This window comes from Cetorhinus maximus, chromosome 3, assembly GCF_964194155.1.
Source record: "Cetorhinus maximus chromosome 3, sCetMax3.hap1.1, whole genome shotgun sequence".
Lineage (NCBI taxonomy): Eukaryota > Metazoa > Chordata > Chondrichthyes > Lamniformes > Cetorhinidae > Cetorhinus > Cetorhinus maximus.
The window spans coordinates 159,285,318-159,313,287 of NC_135881.1; the positions used below are offsets into that span (position 1 = coordinate 159,285,318).

The 27,970-nt window shown below is 45.6% G+C and overlaps 1 protein-coding gene and 1 long non-coding RNA gene across 2 annotated transcripts in view; one reads left to right on the forward strand and one right to left on the reverse strand.

The window, feature by feature from the left end:
* The window catches only part of LOC144679000 (uncharacterized), a 79,636-nt gene extending 66,516 nt beyond the window's left edge, over positions 1-13,120 (forward strand). The window contains exons 2-3 of the long non-coding RNA XR_013576224.1: positions 7,523-7,661; positions 13,015-13,120. This is a non-coding gene — a long non-coding RNA (uncharacterized LOC144679000). The remainder of the gene's footprint in view (positions 1-7,522; positions 7,662-13,014) is intronic.
* phactr1 (phosphatase and actin regulator 1) overlaps positions 1-27,970 on the reverse strand; it is a 711,982-nt gene that overhangs the window by 138,309 nt on the left and 545,703 nt on the right. The window contains exon 7 of the mRNA XM_078539187.1: positions 27,363-27,693. Within this exon, the coding sequence (XP_078395313.1) occupies positions 27,363-27,693 (331 nt within the window). The remainder of the gene's footprint in view (positions 1-27,362; positions 27,694-27,970) is intronic.

Here is a 27,970-nt window from a genome sequence, read left to right on the forward strand (position 1 = left end):
TCCTCTCAGGTCGCTCCAGATGAGGGCAGCAGCTCCTCTGCCCCTCTGCCAGTGACCGTTGCATCTGTTGAGGCTGCGACAACTGGGGAGGTGCCAGTTCTGGAACTGGCCACTCCCTCCCAGGCAGGGTCAGCACAGGCTCCACGGGCCAGAGGACAGCCGTCAAGGTCATCGAGGCCAACAGGACAGCAGAGTCAGCAGGCTGTCTCACAAGCCACTCCGAGTGATGGGGCGGCACCAAGACGTAGCACCCACAAACGTAAGCATAAGGCACGTTAGGCACTCCATGGGTTTCTCACTGATGATTTTGTGTTGGCCCTAGATTAGGGAGTGTTTCATTATCTGCGTCAGAGCGACGTTTGTTGTTTATTTTGGTGGCAATAAAGTCCACATTTCTGACCATGGCTGAGGGTGTTTCCTTTGTGCTGCATTTGTATGTTTCACAGACATATCACGAGTGTTTGAGTGGACATTGATGTTTTTGTACTAAGCCCTTAGTTGCAGCTGATGAGGTGGAAGATGTAGCACCTAAGTGCCACATGTGGAAATGCCAGGCAATGCTGCTCCTGCTGATCCATGTGTGTGGAGCTAGCTGAAGGTTCATGGATTAAATTGTCCAGGCTGTCCCTGCCTCCTTGGTTTAGTAGCGGGTCGGTGTGCTGCCCCTTATCATTGCCCTGTGCTTCCTCATCCTCTGAGCCACTGCTGGATTCATCATATGCAGCCTCATCCACTGAGTCAAGGTCTTCATCGTCGACTGTATCCCCCTTTACCAGCGCAAGATGGTGCAGAGCGCAGCATGCTACCACTATCAGAGAGACACGATCTGGGGGGTATTGGAGTGCGCCCCCTGAGCGGTCCAGGCAACGGAAGTGCACCTTGAGAAGACCGATGGCTCTCTCCATCACATGGTGCCGTGGCTCCTATTGTAGTGCTCCTCAGCTTCTGTTCTTGGATGGCGGAGAGGCATCATGGGCCACCTTCTGAGGTCTTGTGTCCTTGTCACGCACCAGCCAACCATCCAGCCGAGCCGGAGCACTGAAGAGCCCCGGCACCTGGGGAGTGTCTGAGGATGTAGGCGTTGTGGGATCTGCCTGGGTACCTTGCACAAACTTGCAGAATCTGCATCCTGTGATCACACACTATCTGCACGTTCATGGAGTGGAAGCCCTTCCTGTTGACGAAGGCACCAGGCTCACCTGCTGGCGCCTTGATGGCCACATGTGTGCAGTCTATAGCACCCTAGACACGGGGGAAGCCTGCAATGGCCACGAAGCCTCTGGCTCGCTGTGCCTGACTTGTCTGGTCGCAGCGGAAGTGGATGAAGGTCAATGCACGTTGGAACAGAGCGTCTGTAACCTGCTTGACACAAGTGTGGACAGCTGATTGGGAGACACCGCAAAGATCACCCACCGAGCCCTGGAAGGAGCCAGATGCATAGAAGTGGAGGGAAACTGTGACCTTCAGAGTTGCTGGCATGGGGTGTCCACCCACACAGTTAAGAGAGATCTCAGGGCCAATCATCTGACAGATATAGTTCACTGTCCCCCTTGACAGTCGGAGCCTCCTTCGGCACTGCACCTCAGTCATATTAAGGTAGCTGCTTCGCCGCCTGTATACCCTGGCAGCAGGATAGTGTCGTCTTCTGCAGCCCCTTCCACCTTGGCAATCTCTTGGTCCTGCGCCCCTTGTGCCTGCGCCTGGCCTCCCGAAGGTGGCTCCCCTGGAGGCTGATTGTCCACTCCTGGCCTCCTCCTTATTCTATCCCTCTCTTCCTCCTCAGAGGAGCTGCCTCCAGTGGAGATGTCAGAACCCATACCCAGGCTAAATGGAGGCCTCCAGAAAGCTGAGGCCTGATAAAGATTACTGTCTGCAGACTGGTGAGCTGAAGCTTCAAAGTACAGAGAAAGCTATTGGAAATCGACCTGAACTGCTAACAATCACACAGGCAAGTTTAAAACACTTTCTACAATAAATTCTTCAGATAAAACATTAACAACCCCTCTGAGCCCACATATCCCGCACGCGGATGAGGTTTGTTAAAAAATCAGTTACCCGCCTGCCCGTTGCACCCATGCGCCGAGCCGAAAATAGCATGGGCGCCTCAAAATCGGCATCGATTGCCGAGTTAAGGGCCTTAACAAGGCCTTTAATTAATGGCAGGTGTGTGTCGCGTTTCATAGCGTGCCCGCCCAGCTAAGCACTGACGTCGGGACGCTCGCCCGACATCAGTGCGCGTCATTTTAAGTGCTGACGTGTGGGCTCCGCCACCTGCACGTCATACGTAAAATTCTGCCTGTTATTCACAATATATATTAGTGATTTAGATGAGGGAACTAAATGCAATGTCTCCAAATTTGCAGATGACACAAAGCTGGGTGGGAGGGTGAGCTGTAAGGAGGATGCAAAGATGCTTCAGTGTGATTTGGACAAGCTGAGTAAATGGGCAAACGCATGGCAGATGTAGTATAATGTGGATAAATGTGAGGTTATCCACTTTGATGGCAAAAACAGGAAGGCAGGTTATTATCTGAATGGCAATAAATTGAGAGAGGGGGATGTACAATGAGACCTGGGTGTCCTCGTACACCAGTCGCTGAAGGTAAGCACGCAGGAGCAGCAGGCGGTAAAGAAGGCAAATGGTATGTTGGCCTTCATAGCCAGAGAATTCGAGTACCGGAACAGGGATGTCTTGCTGGAATAGTGTATGCAGTTGTGGTCTCCTTATCTAAAAAAGGATGTTCTTGCTATACAGGGAGTGCAGCAAAGGTTTACCCGACTGATTCCTGGGATGGCGGGACTGACATATGAGGAGAGATTGAGTCGGTTAGGATTATATTCGCTGGAGTCCAGAAGAATGAGGGGGGATCTCATAGAAATCTATAAAATTCTAACAGGACTAGACAGGGTAGATGCAAGAAGGATGTTCCCGGTGGTGGGGGAGTCCAGAACCAGGGGTCACAGTCTGAGGATGTGGGGTAGGCCATTTAGGACTGAGATGAGGAGAAATTTCTTCACCCAGAGAATGGTGAGCCTGTGGAATTCGTTACCACAGAAAGTAGTTGAGGCCAAAATATTGTATGTTTTCAAGAAGGAGTTAGATATAGCTCTTGGGGTGAAAGGGATCAAAGGATATGGGGAGAAAGCGGGAGCAGGCTATCGAGTTGGATGATCAGCTATGATCATAATCAATGGCGGAGCAGGCTCGAAGGGCCTACTCCTGCTCCTAGTTTCTAAATTTCTAAATGGTTGCAGACAGGACTTCTGCCCCTCACACAGGAAGAAGTCCCACTTTGCTCTCTAGTCCCTGCAGTGACAGGAGCTGCAGTGGACAGAAGAGGAAATGCTTCAGCATGCTGGAGCCTAAGTCCCGGGTCCAGACGGCAAGGTAAGTTTTGGAGGTCCCAGGGCTGGAAAGTCAGGGAAGGCCCGGGGAGTTGGAGAGTTGGCATTTGGGGTTCCGGAGGAGAGGTTGGTGGGGAGGGAGATCCAGCGGCCACTCGACCTTATGGGGCTGCCCAAAGTCAGAAGGGGGCTTCTGATGTAGGCCTGCCCCATCCTGTTCCTGCCCAAGATCTAAGCTTGTTCATTTTCAGGCTTCCCCCACGCCAGGTAAATCCTCCTGCTAGCCTAAAAATTGAGGCTTGGTGGAAAATGGCCCTTAAGTTGTCAATAATTGGCCAAAGAGCCTCAATTGGGGCAAGGGTCTGAGGCCCGGCCCGCCCCAGCATAAAATCACTGCGCCAACCATGGGGAATCCCGTTCTTAAATTTCACGCTCTCTCTGCCTGAAAACCCGCTGGTGGCGGACCGTGAAATTCAGTCTGATGCATTGTCCACCTCTATATGAATGGGCGTGGGCCCCTCACCCGAATCCTGGGGAAAATGAATTTCTAGCCTTGCATCATCCCTATTTATGGAATCTACTGTTGTTTGCCTCTGGATCATTGCATCGAAATTAGCCTGACCTAAATTAGAATCTCAGTGCATGTTTCATGATGTTGAAATATGATGTTGAACTCAATCATATTATAAAAACAAAAAACTACTGCGGATGCTGGAAATCCAAAACAAAAACAGAATTACCTGGAAAAACTCAGCAGGTCTGGCAGCATCGGTGGAGAAGAAAAGAGTCGACGTTTCGAGTCCTCACGACCCTTCAACAGAAGTGTTCTGTTGAAGGGTCGTGAGGACTCGAAACGTCGACTCAATCATATTATGTTCGCTATTAGATAAACTTCTGTGCACCATTAAGCTATTAATTAAATCTAGCTCATTACTAAATCCAACATGGCATGTCCCCTTTTTGGTTCCTAGTCATAATGTTGCAGGAAATTCTCTCAGACACACTGAAGGAGTTCACTACATTTGTGAAGTGCAAGTCTGCCAATCTATGTGAAAGTTAATTCCCCCCTACCACCCCTTTGTTTTTGCTACATGTTTGTCTAATTTATACACTGTTATAGCCAATCAATTTAATGCTACTAGGGAGCCGATATGCAACTCCTACTACAGTTTTAAATCCTTTTCTATTTCTTAATTCTACCCATAAAGTCTCTATTGCCTGCTTACCTTTCCTACCATTGAAGTGATTTCTTCCTTAATCATTAAGGCTACTTTTCCTCCTCTACCATTTCCCATGTCTTTCCTGTAGACCTAGTATACTTAGTCCCCGGTCCTGACCATCTTGCAGCATATATAAGTAATGGCTACTATGTTATGCCCTGCAAGTTGAATTTATGCCCGCAATTCATTCAGTTTGCTCCTTAACCTCAGTGTGTTTGTATAAAGCACACATGCTCTAACCTGTACTTCTGTTTGTATGCTTAACTCATATATGTCTTATTTCTCCCTCCTAGTTTAATTACTTTACATGCTTTAGGTTTCTCTTTACCTGTAACACTCTCTTCCCTTTCCTTTGTTTTCAAACTATTTATACTACCTTTTCCACCTGAATCCTCCCCCCCACATGCTAGTTTAAAGTATTTCTGACCGTCCCATTTATCCTTTCCACTTGGACCCTGGCACCAGCCCAGTTCAGGTAGAGCCATGTCCAAAGGTACATTTTATTCCTATCCCAAAACATGTGTCCCATGAAATGGAATCCTGCTTTTCCACGTCATTCCTCCAATCATGTGTTCACCTCCCTAACCTGTTTATCCCTCCGTCAATTTGTATGTAATTCCCCATTCACCAACAGCCCCACACCTTACCTTCTCTCTCTGTTACTGACCATCACAACATTCTCTTGGCCTCAGTGCTGAAATAAAATCCACCACAAAACAAACCTTCCAAACCAACATTACAAATTACACCATTCAATATTCCATACAAAAATCAACTAGTGACATTTGTGTACTTCCTTGGTCCCTGTCTTCTGTGCCTGTCCCAGTGCACCTACACAGTGACACCTCAGTGATTACAGTATGGTGGGGGAAGACTACTGACTTTCAGTGGAGAAGACTACAGATGGCCTTGGAGGACAGCCTTGAGCAGTTCTGAATCTGGAAGGCCCGGTTTTCGACTGCACAACCGCAGCGTGGACAAGAGTAGTCTGTGCTGGCCAACAGGGAACAACAAGGGCACTGGCAGGGAGACACTGGTGAGAGGCTGAATGCTCATCTGGAATGATTGCCTTAGAATTCCTAGCAATGTGTTGGAGGACAGATTGCTTGACTGCTGTGACATGCTAGAAGTCCCTTTGTGCACAGGCGTGCAGGATAAGAACATAAGATATAAGAGTAGCAGTGGGCCATACGGCCCCTCGAATCTGCTCCAACATTCAATAAGACTATGATAAAAGCAAAATACTGCAGATGCTCTGAAATGGACTCGAAACGTTAACTTTGTTTTCCTCTCTCCACAGAGGCCATCAGATCTGTTGAGTTTTTCCAGCATTTTCTGGTTTTGTTTCAATAAGACTATGTCTGATTTGACTTTGGCTTCAACTGCACTTTCCTACCTGTTACCATAATGCTCGGCTCCCGAGTCTGTCTATCTCAGCCTTGAATATATTCAATAACCCAGCCTCCACATCTCTCTCTGGGTGCAAAATTACAAACATTCACGGCCATCTGAGAGAAGACATTCCTCATCTCCATCGTAAATGGGCCACCCTATATTCTGGAAATATGCCCCTGACTTCTAGATTTGCCACAGAAGAGGAAACATCAGGCAAAATTTTACCACAGGCTCTGGGACCTTGATGTCAGAGCGAAAAGTGGGTCATAAGCCTGGACTTGCCAGCAGCAGGACCATCTTGGTGATTTTACTGCAGGTGGCCTTCTAATTGGCCTCTCTTTAGGCCCACCAACCATTTAAGGATGGCAGATAAGTTCCTGATGCTGCCAGCCCATTCAGAGGGCCAATATCTCTGAAGCTTTAACGGACCACAGGGAGAGGCAGGGTCTGCTGAGGCAAGTCACAGACCTGAGGTGACTCAAAATGGAGGCACCCTCCAACAACTTTATGGTCTGAATTTTACCCTTGGTGGGCGCATGTGATCGGCAGGTCTGCGACCGGTCGGGTAAAGTGCTGCCGCCCACGATTGCCCCCCAACCATGATTTCATGCTGGCTGGCCAATTAAGGCCCGCACAGTGTGAAACACGTCTTCCCAATAGTCGGGAAGGGCCGGGTGAGGGAAGGGGCCTGTCGGCTGCTGGGTCCAATGGTGACCCGGCAGGCGGTTTGAAAACGGCACAGGCAGCTCCTTGAAAGCTGCCAGGGAAGAACATATTTTCTGCATGTTGAAGACCAAAGCTATGGCCTCAAGTGTGGCTGGAGACCACAGGCGGGAGGGGCAAAAACAGAAAATGCTGGGAAAACTCAGCAGGTCTAAACCTTTACTTCTCTTTAGCTCTGAAGAAGAGTCATACGGACTCGAAACGTTAACTGTTCTTTTTCTCTCCACTGATGCTGTTAGACCTGCTGAGTTTTTCCAATGTTTTCTGTTTTTGTTTCAGATTTCCAGCATCCGCAGTATTTTGCTTTTATCATAGCTGGGAGGGGCAGGTCGGGTGGGCACTCGCCACCACCCCCTGATTTTCGGACGAGCGCCTCGAGGGTCCTCCTGGAGAAGGTGATTGCCAAGAGGGACATCCTTGTCCCCAGAGATGGAAGGAGGAAGGCATGACACCTGACAAAAAGAGCTTGGGAGGAGGTGGCAACCCAGGTCCGCAGCCACGACGTTGTGTGGCACACATGGGTGCAGTGCTGCAAAAGGTTTAATGACCTGCTGCGCTCAGCAAGGGTGAGTACTGTGTTGGCATGGATCAGTGTGTTGAAGTGTTAAGGGCTGGCCGAGCCCCCTTGGAGCGCAGGGGTGTTAGAGTCTGAGTGCCAACTGTCAATGACACCGGAGCTGGCCAAGGGGTTGAGCCCTGGCTGCTTGGACTGAGTGCCTTGCGGATCGAGGGCTGTGACTCGGATGTGCCCTGCAAGGTGTTCCTCAGGTGGGGTTGGCCAGGCTGCAATGGTGCTGTAGGTAGAGAGTGGACTAATTAATGCTCTTCTGTCCTTTCAGGAGAAAACAAGTCATAACAACAGAGATGTCGCAGACAGGCAGAAACCTCCTAATCCTTACAAGGTTTGAGCAGGACAACTTAGAGCTGGAGAGGCACCTCGGTCAGCCAATCGTGGAGAGGCTGGGGTGTTAGATGAAGGTAAGAGTGCAGTGCACAGAGATGAGAGCTTTGGATGGTGCAAACATTCTTGTGCAGTCTCTTCATTGATGGGGGCCTCAAAACTGGAGTCCCCATTGATTATATGAAAGACGATGGCACCATGATGCAGATCTCCATTGTCTCACCAAGGTGCCTGGCATGCACAGTGACAGTGCGATGACTTAAACTAATGACGTCGTTGTTCTCCCTTAGATTCGCCAGCACGCACTCATTCTCAGGGCCCCAAAGAGCCACACCTGATGTCAGAGGACCGCTGGGCTTCAGCTGCACCTGCATCACACCCGCTTTCTGAACCAGGCACTAATGCAAATACCAGCACCTCGGCGGGCATTAGACCTTCAGCTAGAATGTTGGAGCACAGTGGTGTGGGCACTTCACACTCACTTGAGAAGCAGGCGGAGACAAATAGTACCGAGGGTGCCGGCAGTTGGAGGATTGCTGGAGACCAGGACGGTGCTGAGTCAGATGATGAGCCTCTGGAGTCATCCATTAGGCAGCAGATGCTGGATATCCAGGAGGATCTGGTGGAGATCCTTAGGGTATGCATGCCATGGTCTCTGTTGTGGAGGCGTCCATGCGGAGCATAAGCAGTGTGTTGAACCTCATGGCTGAGCACACTGCCTCTTCCACTGAGAGAGTGGCAGCTCTCTTGGAGAGGTAGCTCCAAGGACAGAATCAGGGGTTCCTGCGGTTGTGCTCAGACCTGCAAGCCCTCACACAGGCAATGACCTCAGGTGGTCAGTGCCAGTGTGGGAGATGGATGAGGTACCCAGTATCCCAGCGAGGTGCCCGTCCATCAACGGCGAACAGGGAGAAACATAGAAAATAGGAGCAGTAGGCCATTCGGCCCTTCGAGCCTGCTCCTCCATTCATTATGATCATTGATGATCATCCAACTCAATAGTCTGCTCCCACTTTCTCCCCATATCCTTTGATCCCTTTGGTCTCAAGAGCTATATCTAACTCCTTCTTGAAAACACACGTTTTGGCCTCAACTACTTTCTGTGGTAGCGAATTCCACAGGCTTACTACTCTCTGGGTGAAGAAATTTCTCCTCATCTCAGTCCTAAATGGTCTACCCCGTATCCTCAGACTGTGACCCCTGGTTCTGGACTCCCCCACCATCAGGAACATCCTTCCTGCATTTACCCTGTCTAGTCCTGTTATAATTTTATAAATTTCTATGAGATCCCCCCTCATTCTTCTGAACTCCAGCAAATATAATCCTAACCGACTCAATCTCTCCTCATATGTCAGTCCCGCCATCCCAGGAATCAGTCTGGTAAACCTTCGCTGCACTCCCTCTATCGCAAGAACATCCTTCCTCAGATAAGGACACCAAAACTGCACACAATATTCCAGGTGTGGTCTCACCAAGGCCCTGTATAATTGCAGCAAGTCATCCCTTTTCCTGTACTCGAATCCTCTCGCCATGAAGGCCAACATATCATTTGCCTTCCTTACTGCCTGCTGGATCTGCATACTTACCTTCAGCGATTGGTGTACGAGGACACCCAGGTCCCGTTGCACAACCCCCTCTCTCAATTTATAGCCATTCAGATAATAATCTGTCTTCCTGTTTTTGCTACCAAAGTGGATAACTTCACATTTATCCACATTTTACTGCATCTGCCATGCATTTGCCCACTCACTCAGCATGTCCAAATCACACTGAAGCATCTTTGCATCCTCCTCACAGCTCACCCTCCCACCAGCTTTGTGTCATCTGCAAATTTGGAGATATTACATTTAGTTCTCTCATCTAAATCATTAATATATGTTGTGAACAGCTGGGGTCCCTGCGGTACCCCACTAGTCACTGCCTGCCATTCGGAAAAAGACCCTTTTATTCCTACTCTTTGTTTCCCGACTGCCAACCAGTTTTCTATGCATCTTAATACACTATCTCCAATCCCATGCGCTTTAATTTTACACGCTAATCTCTTATGCGGGACTTTGTCGAAAGCCTTCTGTAAGTCCAAATAAATCACATCCACTGGCTCCCCCTCATCAACTCTACCAGTTACATCCTTGAAAAATTCCAGTAGATTTGTCAAGAATGATTTCCCTTTCGTAAATCCATGCTGACTCTGTCTGATTCTGCCACTGCTTTCCACATGTTCAGCGATTAAATCTTTTATAATGGACTCTAGAATTTTCCCCACTACCAACATCAGGCTGACTGGTCTATAATTCCCTGTTTTCTCTCTACCTCCCTTTTTAAATAGTGGAGTTACATTAGCTACCCTCCAATCTGCAGGAACTGTTCCAGAATCGATAGAATCTCAGAAGATGACCACCAATGCATCCACTTCCACTTCCTTAAGTACTCTGGGATGTAGATTATCAGGCCCTGGGGATTTATCGGCCTTCAATCCCATCAATTTCACCAACACCATTTCCCTACTAATACTGGTTTCTTTCAGTTCCTCCCTCTCATTAAACCCTGTGTTACCCAACATTTCTGGTATGTTATGTGTGTCCTCCTTTGTGAAGACAGAACCAAAGTATGTACTTAGTTGGTCAGACATTTCTTTGTTCCCCATTATAAATTCCCTGTGCGACTGTAAGGGGAATTTGTCTTTTGACATTTGTCTTTACCAATCTTTTTCTCTTCACATACCTATAGAAACTTTTAGTCAGTTTTTATGTTCCCTGCAAGCTTACTCTCATACTCGCTTTTCCCCTTCTTAATCAATCCCTTGGTCCTCCTTTGCTGAATTCTAAACTGCTCCCAATCCTCAGTTCTGTTGTTTTTCTGGCCAATTTGCATGCCTCTTCTTTGGATCTAATACTATCTCTAATTTCCCTTGTAAGCTATGGTTTGGCCACCTTTCCTGTTTTACTTTTGCGCCAAACAGGAATAAACAATTGTTGCAGTTCACCCATGCGCTCTTTGAATGTTTGCCATTGCCTATCCACCTCCTTCGGCATTGCACCTTGGACATATTGAGGTAGCTGCATCGCCGCCTGTAAATCCTGGCAGTAGGATAGTGGCGACTTCTGCAGTCCCTTTCGCCTTGGACTACCTGCTGGCCCTGCGCCCCTTGTGCCTGCACCTCTCCTCCCACAGGTCGCTCCCCTGGAACACTTGACCTCCTTTCCCTTCTGTCCCCCTCTTCCTCCTCTGAGGAGGTGCCTCCAGCAGAGACCACAATCCCCATTACTAGGGTAGCAGAAGGCTGTATGACGCCTGGAAGGGTCCACATGGTCAAAATCCTCCAGGGGCCCTGCAGACACCGATAAGTCCTGAAATGAAGCCTAGAAATGCTAAGAATGAAGCTCAGAACTGAGGTGAAGCTGTCAAGTTCAAATAAGCAACCAGCAGCAAACTACCTCCTAAGCTCCTCGCTGCTCACACTGGCAATGTTGCTGACCCCTTTTATCCTGCCCTTGGGTGAGGTTTTGCAAAATGTGGGCTGCCTGCCTGCCTGTGCAATCGCAAACGTGAAATCACACAGGCAACGTAAAATCGGGTTCAATTGGATTTTTAATGGCCTTAAGTTGTCTTTTAATTGATGATGGGCGTGGCTCCGACACCCAAGCATGCCCACAAACCTGAAGATTGCGTGCGTACAGGATGATGTTGGGCACTTGCTCGTCGTCTTCTCGTGCTATTTTGCGCCCGATTGGGTCAGGCACGCGCCCACCCGCGAGGCATAAAATTCTGCCCTATGACAATTAAAATTTAGAGGGCTCAGAGTGGGAAACCCCTCCGGGAGGGAGCATTGGGACTGTGGGGGAAGGTTTTTGAGTTCGTGGCTGCTGTTTGGGCCATGAAGCTTCTGGCTCTGATGGCACTCCGAACTACTACAGGGAGGCCGCTTCTGCGCAGCGTGGGGCTCCTTTGCTGTGGCAAAATACCAATGGCCCCATAAATTATTTTAAATTGGCTGCCCACTTTCATAGAGTGGGCAGCAAATCCGCCCAGTAGCCCACTTCCTGCCTGCTGCTGGGAAACATATCCAGTGGCAGGACAGCAACAAGGAGTCATTCTGACATGGCTTCCCATTATTTTACCAGGCCCCTGCCTCTATTCCCACCCTCCTGGGGCTGATAAAATTCAGTCTATCCTCTCAGCATCTACCCTCTCAAGCCCTTTCAGAAACTTATATGTTTCAGTAAAATCACCTCTCATTCTTCTAAACCTGTTCAACCTTTCTTCATAAGGAAGTTCCTTCACTCCATGAATCAGCTTAGCGAATCTTCTCTGAGCAGCCTCCAAAGCATTTATATCTCTCCTTAAATATAAGGGAGACCAAAACCGTACACATTACTTCAGTTGCGATTTCACCAATATCCTGTACAGTTATTGCAGGACTTCCCTACCTTTATACTCCATATCACTTGCAATAAAGGCCAACATTCCATTTGCCTTCCTAATTACCTGCTGTACTTGCATACTAATTTTTTATATTTCATGTACCAGGACATCCAGTATTGCAGCATTCTACAGTTTCTCGACATCTAAACGATATTCTGCTTTTCTATTCTTCTTGTAAAAGTGGATAACCTCAGCATTTTCCCACATTTTATTCCACCTAACCTGCTCAGATTCTTTGGGTTGAAGTTTGCAGCTAGGCCGCATGTCCCACCATTGGGACTGGAAACGGAAGCTCTTTTCATTTGGTTGGGGATCACCCAGCCACATGCGACTTTTTGGCAGTCAGCCAAACTATCAGTTGAGAGAGCGGAGGACAGCAGAGAAGCGGCTGAAGCAGTGAGAGATCACGCTGTAGCAGGTGCTGGCACAATATATTTTTAAATTCATTCATGGGATGTGGGCGTCGTTGGCTAGGCCAGCATTTATTGTCCATCCCTAATTGCCTTTTTAAGAGTAACCACATTGTTGTGGGTCTTAGACTCGCATGTAGGCAAGACCAGGCATGGACAGCATATTTCCTTCCCTAAAGGGCATTAGTGAACCAGATGGGTTTTTACAACAATGATCATCATTAGACTTTTAATTCCAGATTTTTATTGAATTCAAATTTCACCATCTTCCAAGGCAAGATTCCCCTGAGTCTCTAGCATACTAGTCCAGTGAAAATTACTAGTCCAGTGAAAATACAACTACACCTCCCCCAGGCTACAATCCTGGAAACTGCCTGCCTGCCTGAAAAGCCGAGCAGTTTAACAAAACCAGCAACCAGAATAGCAGAATGGAAGACACTGGTTAGCCCACGGCTCAGCGATGCCTTCCTGAAAGGGCAAGGCGGGAGATTCTCTTTTGAAGAAGAGTCATATTGTACTGTGCACAGATGCTGCCAGACCTGCTGTGTTTTTGCAGCATTTTCTATTTTTATTTTATGTAGGATATTCTCTTCCCCAGGTACAGGAGGAGGAGACTAACCTGCCTGACCAAGCAAACTTGGACGGAGATTGCAGAGGCTAGCAGCCATGAGGTCACCCTCAGAACCTGGATCCAGAGAGAGTCAATGATCTTATTTGTTCTGCCAAGGTGCATACTCCATAACTCGTTTCCCTTTGGGCTTTCGTGCAGCAATGTGACAGCGTAAGTTTGATGGAGAGAGGTCATACAGCAGCACATCCTATCAGGGGCATGGCTGACTCTCGTTCCGAGATGTCCATCTGTGATTGCTGACCCCTCCGACAAAGTCCCTCAAGATTGACCGCATGCAGGAGATACTGATGTGCCCCCATTATGGGTCGCTGGGCTGCCACCACCTTAAGCATCCTGTTTGTCTACCTGGGGAAACTAGCAGTATTCACCTTTATGCTAGCAGGAGAAGACAGCCCATAACCTCTAGGAATAGGCCAAGGCAGTTGGGAATGTAACATTCCTGTCCATCCTAACCCCCCAATGCAGGGCAGCATTGTGGCTAATCTGTCACTAATAGTGAGATAAGAGTGCAAACCCAAGAGATTAAATGGACGAATGCTGAGGCCCCAAGGAACCTCTGGTGCACACGAGACATAATGCTCATGCGACCATCACTGGACACATGGATCTCCACACCAGGAGTAGTTGGAAGGCTGCAATAGGAAGTCCATAACCATTCAATATATCTGTTCTCTCATGCAGATCACGTTGAAGAACAGAGAGCTGCAATGACTGAGGGGCAGTTGCGACTTCTCAGGAGGAAGAGGGATCTTCAGAGGGTGCAGTGTCGCATCATTCCCCTGTACTCTCCACCAGTGCAGATACTCTCACATCTGTGAGATTCAGAGACACAATCTGGTAAGAACATCACAGGAGTTGACAGAGGCTGTGACAGCCAAAGCCACCGACAATCAAAGGAATGCCGTCAGTCAGGCTGATGCTGAGCGCCAGACTGATGATGTGCCTCCAGCGTGTCGGCAACATGGCAAATGCTGGAGCTGCAGCATGAGGTAAGGGAACATCTGGCTGAGCTTCCAGAGGGTATGCGCACAGAAGCTCGGATGACGCATGATTCCAGGTAGTGAGTGCTGCCATGTCTCTGGCATGTATCTGATGGCTTCCTCTGTTGAGAGATTGGTGTTCCTAACAGAGAGCCAGATTCAGCAGTAGGTGCTAGAGGTGTGTGCAAAACTGCATACCATCACCTCATCCATGAGCTCAATGCAGTAATGGCAAGGTGAAAGGGGGCAAGATGGCTGGAGTCTCCACCATGTCCTCGCATTTCTCAGGCAGTAGGGAAGGAGTGCTGCCTTCCGCATCTGGGATCTCTTCTCAGGGAGCTCTTGCTGTGCACAGCAGCTCCTCAGCCCCTCTTGCAATGATACCAGCCAAGACGACAGAGGAAGAGTTCTGCATCTGTGCAGGAGACTCTCAGAATGCCAGGGCTCTCAAGGGTACAGGCAACTAGAGGGAATCAAGAAAAGTCATTCTAAGTCATGAGGCAGCAAGGGTAGTAGTCTGTCAACACCTCAGCTGCAAGCACAGAGGGAGCACCATGTAGGAGTACATGTAAGAAATTTAAGAAGAGCATCTAGTTGCATTTGGGGTTCATGGGTAAAGAGTATCAAACTGTGAAGCTAGGCATTTCTTATTGCTCGAAAATAAAGGATTAATGTAATGGTGCTACATCGTGGGCCGAATTTTGCTCTCATTGGCGGGCTTGGTGGGGACGAGCAGGTCGGGAAGCTGACCACCGCCGCGATTGGGCCACAACTGTGATTTCAGGAACGCGCGCTGCAGCTCTGCCTGTGTGCGAGGGGGGAGGAGGGCGATCGCGCAAGTTCATGAGTGCGCACAGGAAAAGTTCCCTGAGGCACAGAGCTGCCTCAGGGAACTGAAGATATAAAAAATCAAAAATTAGGAATGTAAAAATACTAAAAAATATGTCCCCTCAAGTGACTCTGTCACATGAGCAGGGACATGTTATTAATGAAAAGTTAAAATTTTTATTTTATTTTTAATAGCTGTTGGAAACCTCATCCCACCTGTGGATGAGGTTTCCTAAAAAGTGCAAAGGCCACATGGCATTTTCGTCTGCCACCAACCATAAGCGGGCAGTGAAAAATAACATTTAATTGGTACTTTAACGGCCTTAATAGGACTGTTCATTATCGGCGGGCGCACTGCCGACTCCGGCACGTGCCCGCCAACCGAAATAATGCGCGAGTGAGCGATGATGTCAGGATGCTCACCCAAACTCATCATGCATCATTTTACACTCGTTCAGGTCCGGCACATTCCCACCCGACAAGCTAAAAATTCTGGCCCTTTTTTTATTTCTTGCTGTCATAAGTAACTTCAGTTACATCTTGACTCCCTCTAGGGGCTGATTGCGAGAGATCATGCTGCATGCAGTCAATGCTTCAGCCTTGCTGTTGTGTCTTGTGCGTCTTGATGAAGGGCAATGGAGTAGTAAATAAGGAGGTGATAGCAGGGCTGCAGAAAGGTGAGGCTTTATTGGTGTGGATCCACCTAGTAGTAAGCGTCAAATATCTTTGAATTAGTGCGTCCTGAACCTCCCTTGCATGTGTCTCATTGTGCCTTGCCTCTGGTCCTTGGGTTCATGCATTGCCTGATCAGCAGCCTCCTCCACAACTTCATTATCAGGGGAGGCCTCGCAAACTATGAGATCCTCATTGTTCAATGCCTCCCCCTCTGCAGCACCAGGTTGAGCAATACACAGCAATACCTGAGACCCTTGCTGGGGCATACTGACAGGCTCCACTGAATCAATCAAGGCATCTGAACTACATCTTCAGAAACCCTATGACCTGCTTGTCATGAAGCTATTAATATATATTATATTAATGAAAATATTTTTCTTTTAAAGTAGAGGTTTGTCTTAATTGGATTAAAGCCAGCTAGTCTGGGCGCTTTGATGTATTAGTTCAAGATGTAAACAGGGCCTGCATTTGCATTTTTTGAATAGAGCATTCAAGAAGTGGGGTGAAAATTTGACGCCTTTCTAGCAGCTACCAAGCAATATGTTGAAATTGCTAATAAAATTGGTACAATGAAAGGGGTTTCATTGTTAAAAGGTAAAGTTCAATGAGGTTGCTGAGACAATGAGAATTTGAATTCAATCAGTGGTGGTAGCTATAACTTCAGTAGTTTTCGGGTGTGCAGAGCAGAGGCAATGTAAGATCAAAAGGCAGCTGCAAGCCTCCAACTGGCTCCACAGTGAAAAGAACCTAATTTTGAATTTGTAAGGTGAAAATGCTTTGCCTGGTATTTGATTAAGTCTATGGGTTGCTGTTGCCTTAATGGAGATTAGTTTGGGAATTTGTTAAAAGCTATGATAGTAGTAATTTGTAGCCATGTGTATATATTTTAACCTATGTAAATTAATAAAAGGTTTCAATTAGTTTAATGTAAAGCCTCGAGAACTGATGTCTGATTCCTGAATTAAAGGTCACATCTCAAACATAACACTTAAAATTATAGGTTATGACAGTTGTTTAAAGTTTCCCTCTGGGATTTTTAAATAACCCTGCTTTACCAACTGCATCGGTCATAACACTGCTCGATAGTCGTTTTGGTTGCTCTTTGGCAGATGTTAAACCTCTTCCCTACATCAGCATGTGGGTTCCTCACAGGCATTACTGGCCACATTCTCAGTGGGTAGCACTTGTCTCTGAGCATCCATCCCTGAAGTCACAAGGGGGTTGCAAAAGCTGTGGCATCTGGGAATACCGAGGTATGTAGATGTTGTGGCTGCTTCCTGGGAACTGTGCACACCTTGTTACGATCAGATGAGAAAGGCTGAACCCCTCTATTCAACCTCCTCGGTTGGTCACAACAAAGGATTAAGTTTCTTTTTCACGAGGGTATGCCTTTTCCAAATCAGAATGTATTTAACTATTTAAGTTGCAAGCAATAAGGAGCAAACCAGACAAGGTTTCCTCGAGTCAAAGAAAGAGAAAATTTATTAGCCACTAAATCCAAAAAATAATCCAGCCCTCAATCAATCATGCGGACTTGGACACACAGACACACACACATATCAGAAAAAAAGGAAGTTATAGTCGCATAAAAACAGTAAAAGAATATAAGGTTAAGTGTCCTTTGATTGTCCTTGAGAAGTAGATTTTAAACGCTGCAGCTGATTTAGGTTAGCTGGTTTCTTGGATGCGGTCAGATGTAGATGATGTTGTAATTATTACAAGATCTCGGTTCGCTGGTAGGTTTCTGGCAGAGTTGGCTTCTCAAACAGGTCCCAGAGCTTGCTTTGTCTGCTGAAAACTTTCTTGAAACTGCCTGTGTCACTTGCAATCTCTCTCTGGTGGCTGTGTAGCCTTACCTTGAAATATTTCACCCATTGTGCATTTCCAATTAGTTTTGGGTGTGTCTGACTGTGGCAGCCATTGTTTCAATATCCAGTACTTTACATTTTTAATGTCTCTTCCTTATACAGTTACAAGTTTCGATGGGTGTCTGGATTAAAGGAAATGTCTCTCTCGTCACACCCCCAAGGGTGATTTGTTTCTTTCTCACCTTCATCTTGGAATGTGGCTTTGCATTTTTAAGCAACTTCCTCCGTCTCAGTTCAAATAGCAAAATTTCTAGTCAGTTGAAAGTTGAAAAAACATATTTTCAAAAGTAAACGGCAAAGACTCATGACAACTTGAAGAATCCCTCTGCAGTGATTGCAGACTAGTAGGTGCATTAAGCGAATGGAAGCCCATCCTGTTGATGAAGGCCGCTTGCTGGTCCATGGGAGCATTAATGGCCACATGTGTGCAGCTGATGATATCCTGTACCTGGGGACATCGAGCAGTGATCCTGAACCCAATAGCTCTCTCAACTTGACTGTCCAGATTGGTGTGGCATCACACATAGTCTCCAGCCTTCATGAACAGGTCACTAGCTTGATCAATTGATGTAGTGAAGACTGCAAGATCCCTTGAAGGATCCAGAGGCGTAGTAGCTCAACATCCTGGTGACCTTCAGTGCCACTGAGTGGTTATCACCTTAGCTAGTCCTCCAGCATGGTACACAGATCAGTGACAGCCTCCCTGGAGAAGCACAGTCTTTGGCGACACTACTGCTCAGACATTTACAGGCAGTTGGTCTTTGGATGGTATACCTTCTCTGCAGGGAGGCCTCTTTTGTGCTCAGGAGGTTGCCCGCATTCCCCTCTGTGACCCCCATCGTCCCCACCCAAAGGTAGGCCATCTTGTTGGCCCAGAAGTTGGTGATATCCTGTTGCCTGTGGCTGGATTTCCCTCCCTCTCTGCGGCTTCTCATCCTCAATGGAGGCTCTGAAGCCTTGCTGAATGTGACCCATGGCAGGTAGATTTTCTTCATTTCCAAGCCTCTTATGCAAATATTTGGGGCCCCAGAACTGAACACTGTGGCACCTCACTGGTTTCAGTTTGCCAATCTGAAAATGACCCATTTATCTTGACACTCTGTTTCCTCTTAGTTAATCCAAGATCCATACAAATATATACCCTCCAACACCATGAGCTCTTAACTCCTTTTATGTCGCACTTTATCAAATATCTTTTAGCAATCCAAATATGCTACATATACCGGTTTCCCTCTATTCACCCTGCTCGTTACATCCTCAAAGAACACTAATAAAGGGAAATATGATTTCCCTTTCATAAAACCATGTTGACTCTGCTTGATTGTATTATGATTTTCAAAATGTCCAGCTACTACTTCCTTAACATTGGATTCCAGCATTTTCCCTGTGATAAATGTTAGGCTAACTGGTCTATAATTTCCTGCTTTTTGTCTCCCTCCTTTTTTGAATCGGGGCATTATATTTGTGGTTTTCCAATCTGATGTGACCTTTACAGAACCTAGGGAATTTTGGAAGATTATGACCAATGCATCCACTATCTCTGCAACCACCTCTTTCAAGACCTTAGGATGCAGGCCATCAGGTCTAAGGGACTTATCAGCCTTTAGCCTCTTAAGTTTGCCTATTACTTTTCCTATAGTGATAATCATTGTTCTAAATTTTGCCCCCCATTGTCCCCCACAACCCCAGCCACCCCCGGGTTGGCCATTGATTTCCTGATACTTTTAGTGTCTTCTACTATGAAGACAGATACAAAATACTTCTTCTAAATCTCTGCCATTTCCTTGTTTTCCATTATTAATTCCCCAGTCTCATCCTTTAAGGGACCCACATTTACTTCAGCCACTCTCTTCCCTTTTATATACTTCTAGAAGCTCTTACTGACTGTGTTTATCTTTCTTGTAATTTACTTCCAGAATCCATTTTCTCCCCTTTTTAAATCATCCTTTGCTGATTTCTAAAATGTTCCCATTCTTCTGGCCTACCACAAATCTTTGGGCAGAATCATCCCAGATTTACACAAAGTGTGGTAGTGGGCAGGAAAAAAGTAGTTTTACCCACCGGCCACAATGATGGGTTTTCACGCTGTATTGTCCCATTCTGCCTCATTAATTATGCAGCCACAGGAAACACGCTGTATCGCTGGTGGGAGGCCTCCAATTTGCCATTACTTCACCGCTTCCTCACGCAGGGTACCATATTTAAAATGCACGCTTCTCAATGCTTGCAGCCCAGGGCTGTTCCGGTGAAGTCATGGCCCCAAAAGCCAAGAAAAGAGTGCAGCCCCTTGATTCAGTGACATATCCCCAGGGCGCCTTCTGGGTGCCGTGGAGGCCTGCCGTGATGCCCTCTATCCCCGCCCTGGCCGCAGGAAGCTCATCAGTCTCACCACTCCGGCTTGGGAGGCGGTGGCAGAGGTCGTCAGTGCCAATGCTGCACACAACAGGTCAGCCAGTGCAGAAACAGATGAATGATCTCATCTGTGCCACCAGGTTAAGGCACCATCTTATTATTCTAAACTCACACACTCACAAGGCCATCACACATTCACCGGCACCTCACTCACTGCCAGCTCAAGGGGCATCATCACTCACTCTCTCACATGCACCCTCACATCTCCATCTGGCCTCATCTCCTCTGGAGACTGCCTCTTCAGCCCTCACCATCTTGAGGCTACTTTTAAGGATCAACATGTGCCCCATACACACCCTGGGATACCTCCCTTCCCGAGCAGCCTCTTTCCTCGCTTGAGGCCACTTCTCCCCCTTCCCCAAGCAAGCCCTAGCCCCGCAGCCGTTGAAAGACACCCCTGCCTTACGTCTGGTTTGGTGGGTAGAGACCTGTCTGTGAGACCCCAAAATCAATGTGGTACTGCCTGCAAAGCATGGCGCTGTGATTCGCGAGTGCTGCCTGAAGGAAGGTAGGTAAGCAAACTTCAAAGTCCTGAGTGAAGTGCAGCTTGCCAGGAGCACGTCGCTTATGAACAGTTGTGAAACACATCGGCTTGTGCCTGAATGATCCATTCTGGCAAACAAGGTTTATAATGAGATGCTGAAGTATTGAAATTCGGTTCCCGGTGTGCGGTGGTGGGAAATGCAGCCCGCCACATATAGGTAGAATGGACAATTGCAAACTAGCTTCACAAGAGCACGAAACGGATTTTTTGCCTTCTCAACATATTGTCGTTCCCCCCCCCAACCCCGCCATGATGCCTGACGCAAACGGAGCTGAAAAATTCTGGCCTTTGTCACATTGTATGATTTTTCTTTCAATTTCATCTATCTTCCTTATTTAGCTACAAATGGTTTGTCCTTTGGTGGAGTCAAAAATTATGAAATATATGCATAAGAAGCATGTCACTGCTTATCCACCATCTTACTTTTTAGTCTGTTTTTCTGGTCCACTTTAGCCAACTCTATCTTCATATTTTTGTAATTGTTTTTATTTAAGTTTAAGGCACTGGTTTCACATACAAGTTTCTCATCCTCATGTTTGATCATGTTCTGATCACTCTTCCATAGAGGATCCTTTACTATGACTTAATCAATTAATTCTGAGTCATTACACATTGCCAGGTCTAAAATAGCTTGTTCTTGGGTGGTTCCATTACATAATGCTCTAAGAGATTGCCCTGAATACATTCCATGAACTCATCTTCAAGTTACCTTTGTTAATTTGATTTGTCCAATCTATATGAAGATTAAAGTCGCCCACGATTATTGCAGTACCTTTCTTACAAGCCCCCATTATTTCTTGATCTGTATTCTGACCTATAGCGTAGCCACTGTTAGGGGCTGTATAGCATACTCCCACCAGTGATTTCTTTCCAACACTATTTCTTATCTCCCGATAATATGAGTTTCTGTAGAGAAGAGTCAACAAGATGAGTGTTGGTCCAATAGAAGCTGAGTCTGGGGAATTAATAATGGAAAATAAGGAGATGGCAGATAAATTAACAGGTATTTTGCATTGGTCTTCACTCTCGAGGATACAAGTAACATCCCAGAAATAGCTGTAAATCAGGAAATGGCTAGCGAAATGGTACTGAACAAATTGTTGGAGCTGCCAAGTCTTTGGGTCCTGATGGACTTCATCCTAGGGTCTTAAAAGAAGGTTCTATTAGATTGGAAAATAGCAAATATAACTCAATATAAAGATACAAAAAGGGAGGCAGAAAATAGGAAACTACAAGCCAGTTAGCTTAACATCTGTTATAGTGAAAATGTTAGAAGCTACTATTAAAGACATTAAAGTAGGGGCACTGGGAAAAACTCAAGGTAATCAGGCAGAGACAACTTGGTTTTGTGAAAGGGAAATCATGTTCAACCAATTTATTGGAGTCCTTTGAAGTAGTAACGTGCTGTGGATGCACTGTACTTAGATTTTCAGCAGGCATTTGATAAGGTGCCACATCAAAGGTTATTGCGAAAAGTAAAAGCTCATGGTGTATGGATAACATATTGGCATGGATAGAAGATTGGCTAGCTAACAGGAAGCAGAGGGTAAGCATAAAAGGTCTTTTTCTGGATGGCAAAATGTGGTACGTCATAGGGATCAGGGCCCAACTTTTTACAATTTATATAAATGATTTGGATGAAGGGACCGAAAGTGTGGTTGTTAAGTTTGCTGATGACACAAAGATAGGTTGGGAAATAAGATGTGAAGGGGACATAAGGAGGTTAAAAATGGACATAGATAGGTTAAGTGACTGGGTAAAGATCTGGAAAATGGGATATAATGTGAGAAATGTGAAACTGTCCATTTTGGCAGGAAGAATACAAAGAAGCATATTATCTGAATGGTGAGAGATTGCAGAGCTCTGAGATTCAGAGAGATCTAGGTGTCCTAGTGCATGAATCACAAAGGATTAGTATGCAGGTACAGCAGTAAATAGGAAAGCTAGTGGAATGTTATCATGAAGGGAATTGAATACAAAAGTAGGGAGGTTATGCTTTAGTTATATAGGGCATTGGTAAGACCACATCTGGAGTACTGTGTACAGTATTGGTCTCCTTGTTTAAGGAAGGATGTAAATACATTGGAAGCAGGTCAGAGAAGGTTTACTAGACTAAAACCTGGAATGGGCAGGTTGTCTTATGAGGAAAGGTTAGATAGGATAAGACTTGTATCCACTGGAATTTTGAAGAGTAAGAGGCAACTTTATTGAAACATATAAGATCCTGAGGGGTCTTGTCAAGGTGGATGTGAAAAGGATGTTTCCTCTTGTGGCAGAATCCAGAACTAGGGGTCACTGTTTAAAAATAAGGGGTTGCCCACCCATTTAAGACAGAGATGAGGAGAAATTTTATCTCTGAAGGTCATAAGTCTTTGGAACTCTCTTCCTCAAAATGCAGCGGAAGCAGAGTCTTTGAATATTTTAAAGGCAGAGCTAGATAGTTTCTTAATAAGCAGGGAGGTGAAAGGTTATAGGGAGTAGCTGGGGATGTAGAGTTGGATACAATCAGATCAGCAATGATCTTATAAAATGGCTGCGTGGGCTCGAGGGGCCAAGTGGCCTACTCCTGCTCCTAATTCGTATGTTCATATGTATCTCTCACCATTTAGACAATAAGCTTTTTAAAAATTCTTCGAAATGGACAATTTCACATTTTCCCACACTATACTCCATTTGCCAGATCTTTGTCCAGTCACTTAACCTAGCCTCCTATGTCCACTTCACATCTTACTTTCCAACCTATCATCAGCAAATTTAACAACCATGCCTTCGGTTCACCCAAACTGATTCTACACCTTAATTTTCTGAGCCGAGATCATTTCTTACTACTGTATTGGTCTCACCATTTATTAACAGAGCTACCCCCCTCTTCTTTCCTTTCTGTCTATCCTTCCAAAATGTCAAGTGCCTTGAATATTCAGTTCCCAGCCTTGTTCACCTTGCTACCATGCCCCTGTAATCGCTATCAGATTTTTATTTGCGCCATTAATTCATCTATCTTGTTATGAATATTTTGTGCATTCAGGAAAAGTGCCTTTAAGTTTGTTTTTTTTAACCATATTTCCTTACTACTTTGTCCCAATCTGCTGGTGTGCTCTTACATTTGCTCTGTCCCTTCCTGTCACATTCTGGTTATCATTATCCATATCACTACCCTGCACAATTGCCTTGTTCTTTCTCTTGAACTTTCTAAAATTCCCTCACTTGAATCCTCCACTATTTAGTTAAAATCCCGATCTACAGCCCTAGTTATACAATTAGCCAGAACACTGTCCCCAGTGTGGTGGAAATGAATACTTTCCAAACAGTACAGCTTCCTCCTTCCCCAGTACTGGTGCCAGTGGCCATTAATCAAAACCCATTTCTCCCACACCAATCTTTGAGCTACGTATTCAACTCTCTGATCTTATTTACGATATGCCAATTTGTTCATGGCTTTGAGGTTCTGCTTTTTAGTTTAACCTCTACATGCTCATACTCCTTTAGCAGAACCTTTTGCTTAGTCCTACCTAAGATTTTGCTATCTACTTGGATGACGACAACTGGATCTTTTTCCTCCTACTCCATGTTCCTCTCCAGCCCTGAAGAGATGTCCTTCACCCTGGCACCAGGCAAGCAACACAGTCTTCAGGACTCGTTCTTGGCTGCAGAGATCTATTCCCTAATTATACTGATCTCTACCACTAATATGTTTGTTTTTACTCCCTCCAACTTGAATAACCCCCTGTACTACAGAGCTGTGGCTAGTTTGCTCATCCTTTCTACAGTCAGTTCCTGCTCTCATCTCATAGGCTTCAAGAACATCATATCTGTTGGGCAACCAAAAGGGCTGATGCTCCTCCATTGTTACCTTATGCATGTTTGGCTGAGAGCCCTGACTCTTAAAAAAGGATTCTGTAAGTGAGTTTGTTTACACATACACAGAGAAGCGTTGACTTTCCTTGGTTGACATCTCAGAGGTTATAATAGGGTTTTTTAAAGTGATTTCTTTTGTCAATGTTTACTTGCACTAGGTTAAGAGGTGTCAAGTGCTTAAAGCTTCTGTTATTGATACTTCAATGGTTTGTTTGATTGACACTTTTATCAGGTTGTAGGAACACCAGTTTTAAAAAAAATTATGAATGGGTGTTTTTTCTAAGCAATTTCACACAAGCCAGTGTTACCACATGGTTCCTTGGTTTTGTACCTAGTGTACACTGGTGAATGGGCATGGAAGGGTCATGACTTTGCATGGAGGGTATGAGTTGCCATGGGGTGGTGGGTGGGGGTCATGAGTTGGTACTGAATTGGTATGGAAGCATGGAGGTGGCATGGGAAGTGGGTGGGGGGTGATAGGGTGTGAGGGATGAGAACCTAGAGGACCTAAAATGTAAACAAACAACTGGAACAAAGTCTCAGAGAACTGAGGCTCGCCTCGGCACTCGGCCGCCCCTGCAGCCGCCTCTGATCTGCTCCCAGAGCAGCAGGCCAATTCTATCCTGCTCCTGCTTCCCCAGAGTGAAAATATCGCGTAAATGGGCACTTTATACTGAGGCGGGTCTGTAGCAAAAATCCGGCCCTTACTGCTAGAAGCATGCTACATAAATGAGCAAGCAGCATGAAGCTTGTATGCTGCTTGCATCAGAAGTAATAGGTATGGGTTAATCATGCATCTCAATCTCTGGGTCCATTTTCTGTCTTTATTGCATTTTGCACCCTATATCTTTAGTTGTCAGATGAGCTCAAGCTTTGGATGCCCTTCCTTTCTTCCTCATAAAATGTATTTGCTCTGTATCCAAACCACTTCCACTTTGAAGTGTTCCCATTGTTCAAGGTTTGGTAGGTTTGCCTACCAAATTTTGATTACAATCTACTTGGGCCAGATTGATTTTCAACTCACTGAAGTTTGCCCTCCTCTAGTTAAGTATTTTTATACTTGATTATACCTTAACCTTTTCCATAAACTGATGATATCATAACCATTTTCACAAATAGTCTCACAATGAAACATGCTCCATTTCCAACTTCATTTCCCAGAACTAGATCCAGCACTGATTCCTTGCTCATTGGATTGGAAACACATTGATCAAGAACATTCCCTTGTACATATTTCAGGATTTCCTCCCGCTTTGGACCTGCCATGGCCAGGTACAGAAGATAATTTAAAGGCTAATGGAATGCCGCTGATTTGCCAGAATTATATCTGGACACCAAGGGTTAAATTACAAGATGAGAGTTTGTATTCCCTAAACTTTAGAAAGTTAAAGTTTTCAAGATATTAAATAGAACTGATAGGGTAGATACAAAGTACGGTAGTTATTTCAGCTGGTTGGGGAATTTAGGACTAGGGGGCATAGACTAAAAATTAGAGTCAGGCCTTTTGGAAGTAAAGTTGAGAAACATTTCTGTATGTGTGGATGTTTGGAACTCCCTTCTGCAAAGTACTACTGATGCTAGATCAATCATTATTGTTACAACTGAAATTGATGGATTTTTGTTAACCAAAGATATTAAGAAATTTGGTGTGTAAGCAGATATATGTTACAGATCATCCATTATCTCACTGAACGGCAGAACTTGCTTGAGGGGCTAAATGGTCTACTCCTTTTCCTAAGAACTTTGCCCTTTACACTGTTACTAGCCCAGTCTACATTAATAATTGAAGTTTCATACTGTCATTGATCTGTATTCTTGCAAATTTCTGTTATTTGTCTGCGAAATAGCTCCTCTGCCTCCTTCCCAATCTTTTGTGGCCACCAGTATATGCTCAGTAGTGTAGTAGTTCTTCTATTATTTCTAATCAAATATTCTCTGTGTTTGGCTCCTAAACTGCATTATCCCTCTCCAGTTTATTTGATCAATACTGCAAACCCCCTCCTTTTTCCTGCCTTATCTTTCCTGAATACCTCATTGTCAGGAATATTGAGTTCTGAATCCTTCCCTTTGAACCAATTACCGCCTATAAATATTGGTGCACCCCCCAGGTACATCCTGCAGATATTCATATACTCATGGGATATCCTGAAAATACTGACCCAGCAGCCTGTCATAGTCACAGAATCCCAGAAATACATTTCAAATATTGACACATGCTAGGTACATCCGGAAAATGTCCACATACTCCCAGGAATCGCCTGCAAATATTGGCACAATTCCAGGAATATACAAAAAACAGTGACATGCCTCCAGGAATACCCTGCAAGTACTGACACACTCCCAGGTACATCCAGCAAACTCTGACATACTCCCAAGGACATCCAGCAAATATCGACATAAATCCAAGGACGCTCTGAAATTATTAACAGACTCTCAATAGCCCCTGTGGTAACTTCCTAAAGATAAGCCACACAAAGGAAAACAATGTTATCACAGAACTAATCTATTAATTAGTGAACAGCAACAGAACAGTAAATTAATAAATCTAAAAAATATAGAATGCAAATGGACTGGCTCCAGGTTGTATTATGCCTGGCACCACATGAAATGAGGTTTGATTGTCTTGTGGATCTTTTTGTATTCAAGTGTGTATCCTTCCCAGCCCCAGGTATCTTTAACCTGAAGTTTGAAAATCTATGATCTATCTACTGCTAACATTGTTCTTGTTACACAACTCAACATTAACATTGATTCCCATGATATTGAGTCCCATGTTTTTGCTAATTTACATATATCTGCCCTGTTTGTCCATCACCAGTGACCTTTCTCTGCCCTGATGCCACCACTTTCGTTTTCACAACTGGCTTTCAATTTCCTCATTGCACCTGCCTCCTACCCAAGAAACCTGAAAGATGAACCTATGAAAGTCTCAGCAACTCTATTATCAAACCAAAAGGCTCTGCTTTTCACATATAAGCTTTGATTCTGGTTTGTTATCCTACCACTTATATCTTAGACCTTTCTAACTTTCACATAATTTTGAATATGTTGTATCATACCCAGTCCTCTCATTATCTGGGTCTTCTTTTTGATTAGGTTGATTATCTCAAAGCTGGTAAAGTCAAAGACAAAACATGGTGGCTGATATATTACCTTTCGAGCCTTTGCATTGTCAAGGCCAATGTCTTGTTGAGTTCTTCTATCACTTTACTAGTAGGTACTGCTGGATGGATAGGTAGCCCACTGGATAAAGGTGAAGAAAGGGAGCCTCCGTACTGTAGCTGGTGCTGATGAGCAGCAAGCTGGGAAGGCAGCAACTGATGCTGTGCAGAAGACTGTTGAGAGATTTTCTGCACTACAGAATAGGATGTAGGCGGAGAGTCTGCAGCCTGTGGCGGAATGCAAATCATCACTTTCTTTGGAGGTAGAGGAGGTGACAACCTCACAGGTGGCATACAAGGCAGCTTCACAGGCTGGCCAGTGTCTGATTAAACAAAAATAAAACATATTAAAGTATCTCAGCAAACAATGGAGCAGCCATTTACTAGTCTTTCCACTCTTCCCTGCTATTCCCCCACTCATTTAGGGATTTCAAAGAAAAAGCCATAGGGATAAATTCCATGTTCGTTATGTTACATTGGAACCTAGCCACACGCACTGAGAGTGCAGCCTCTTCACTGGGGTTGTGTGAATAGAAAATTACTCTTTGCAGTTTGTAAAGTGGCACAGGTTAAATTGTGTAGATCCTGCTCCTAGCACAG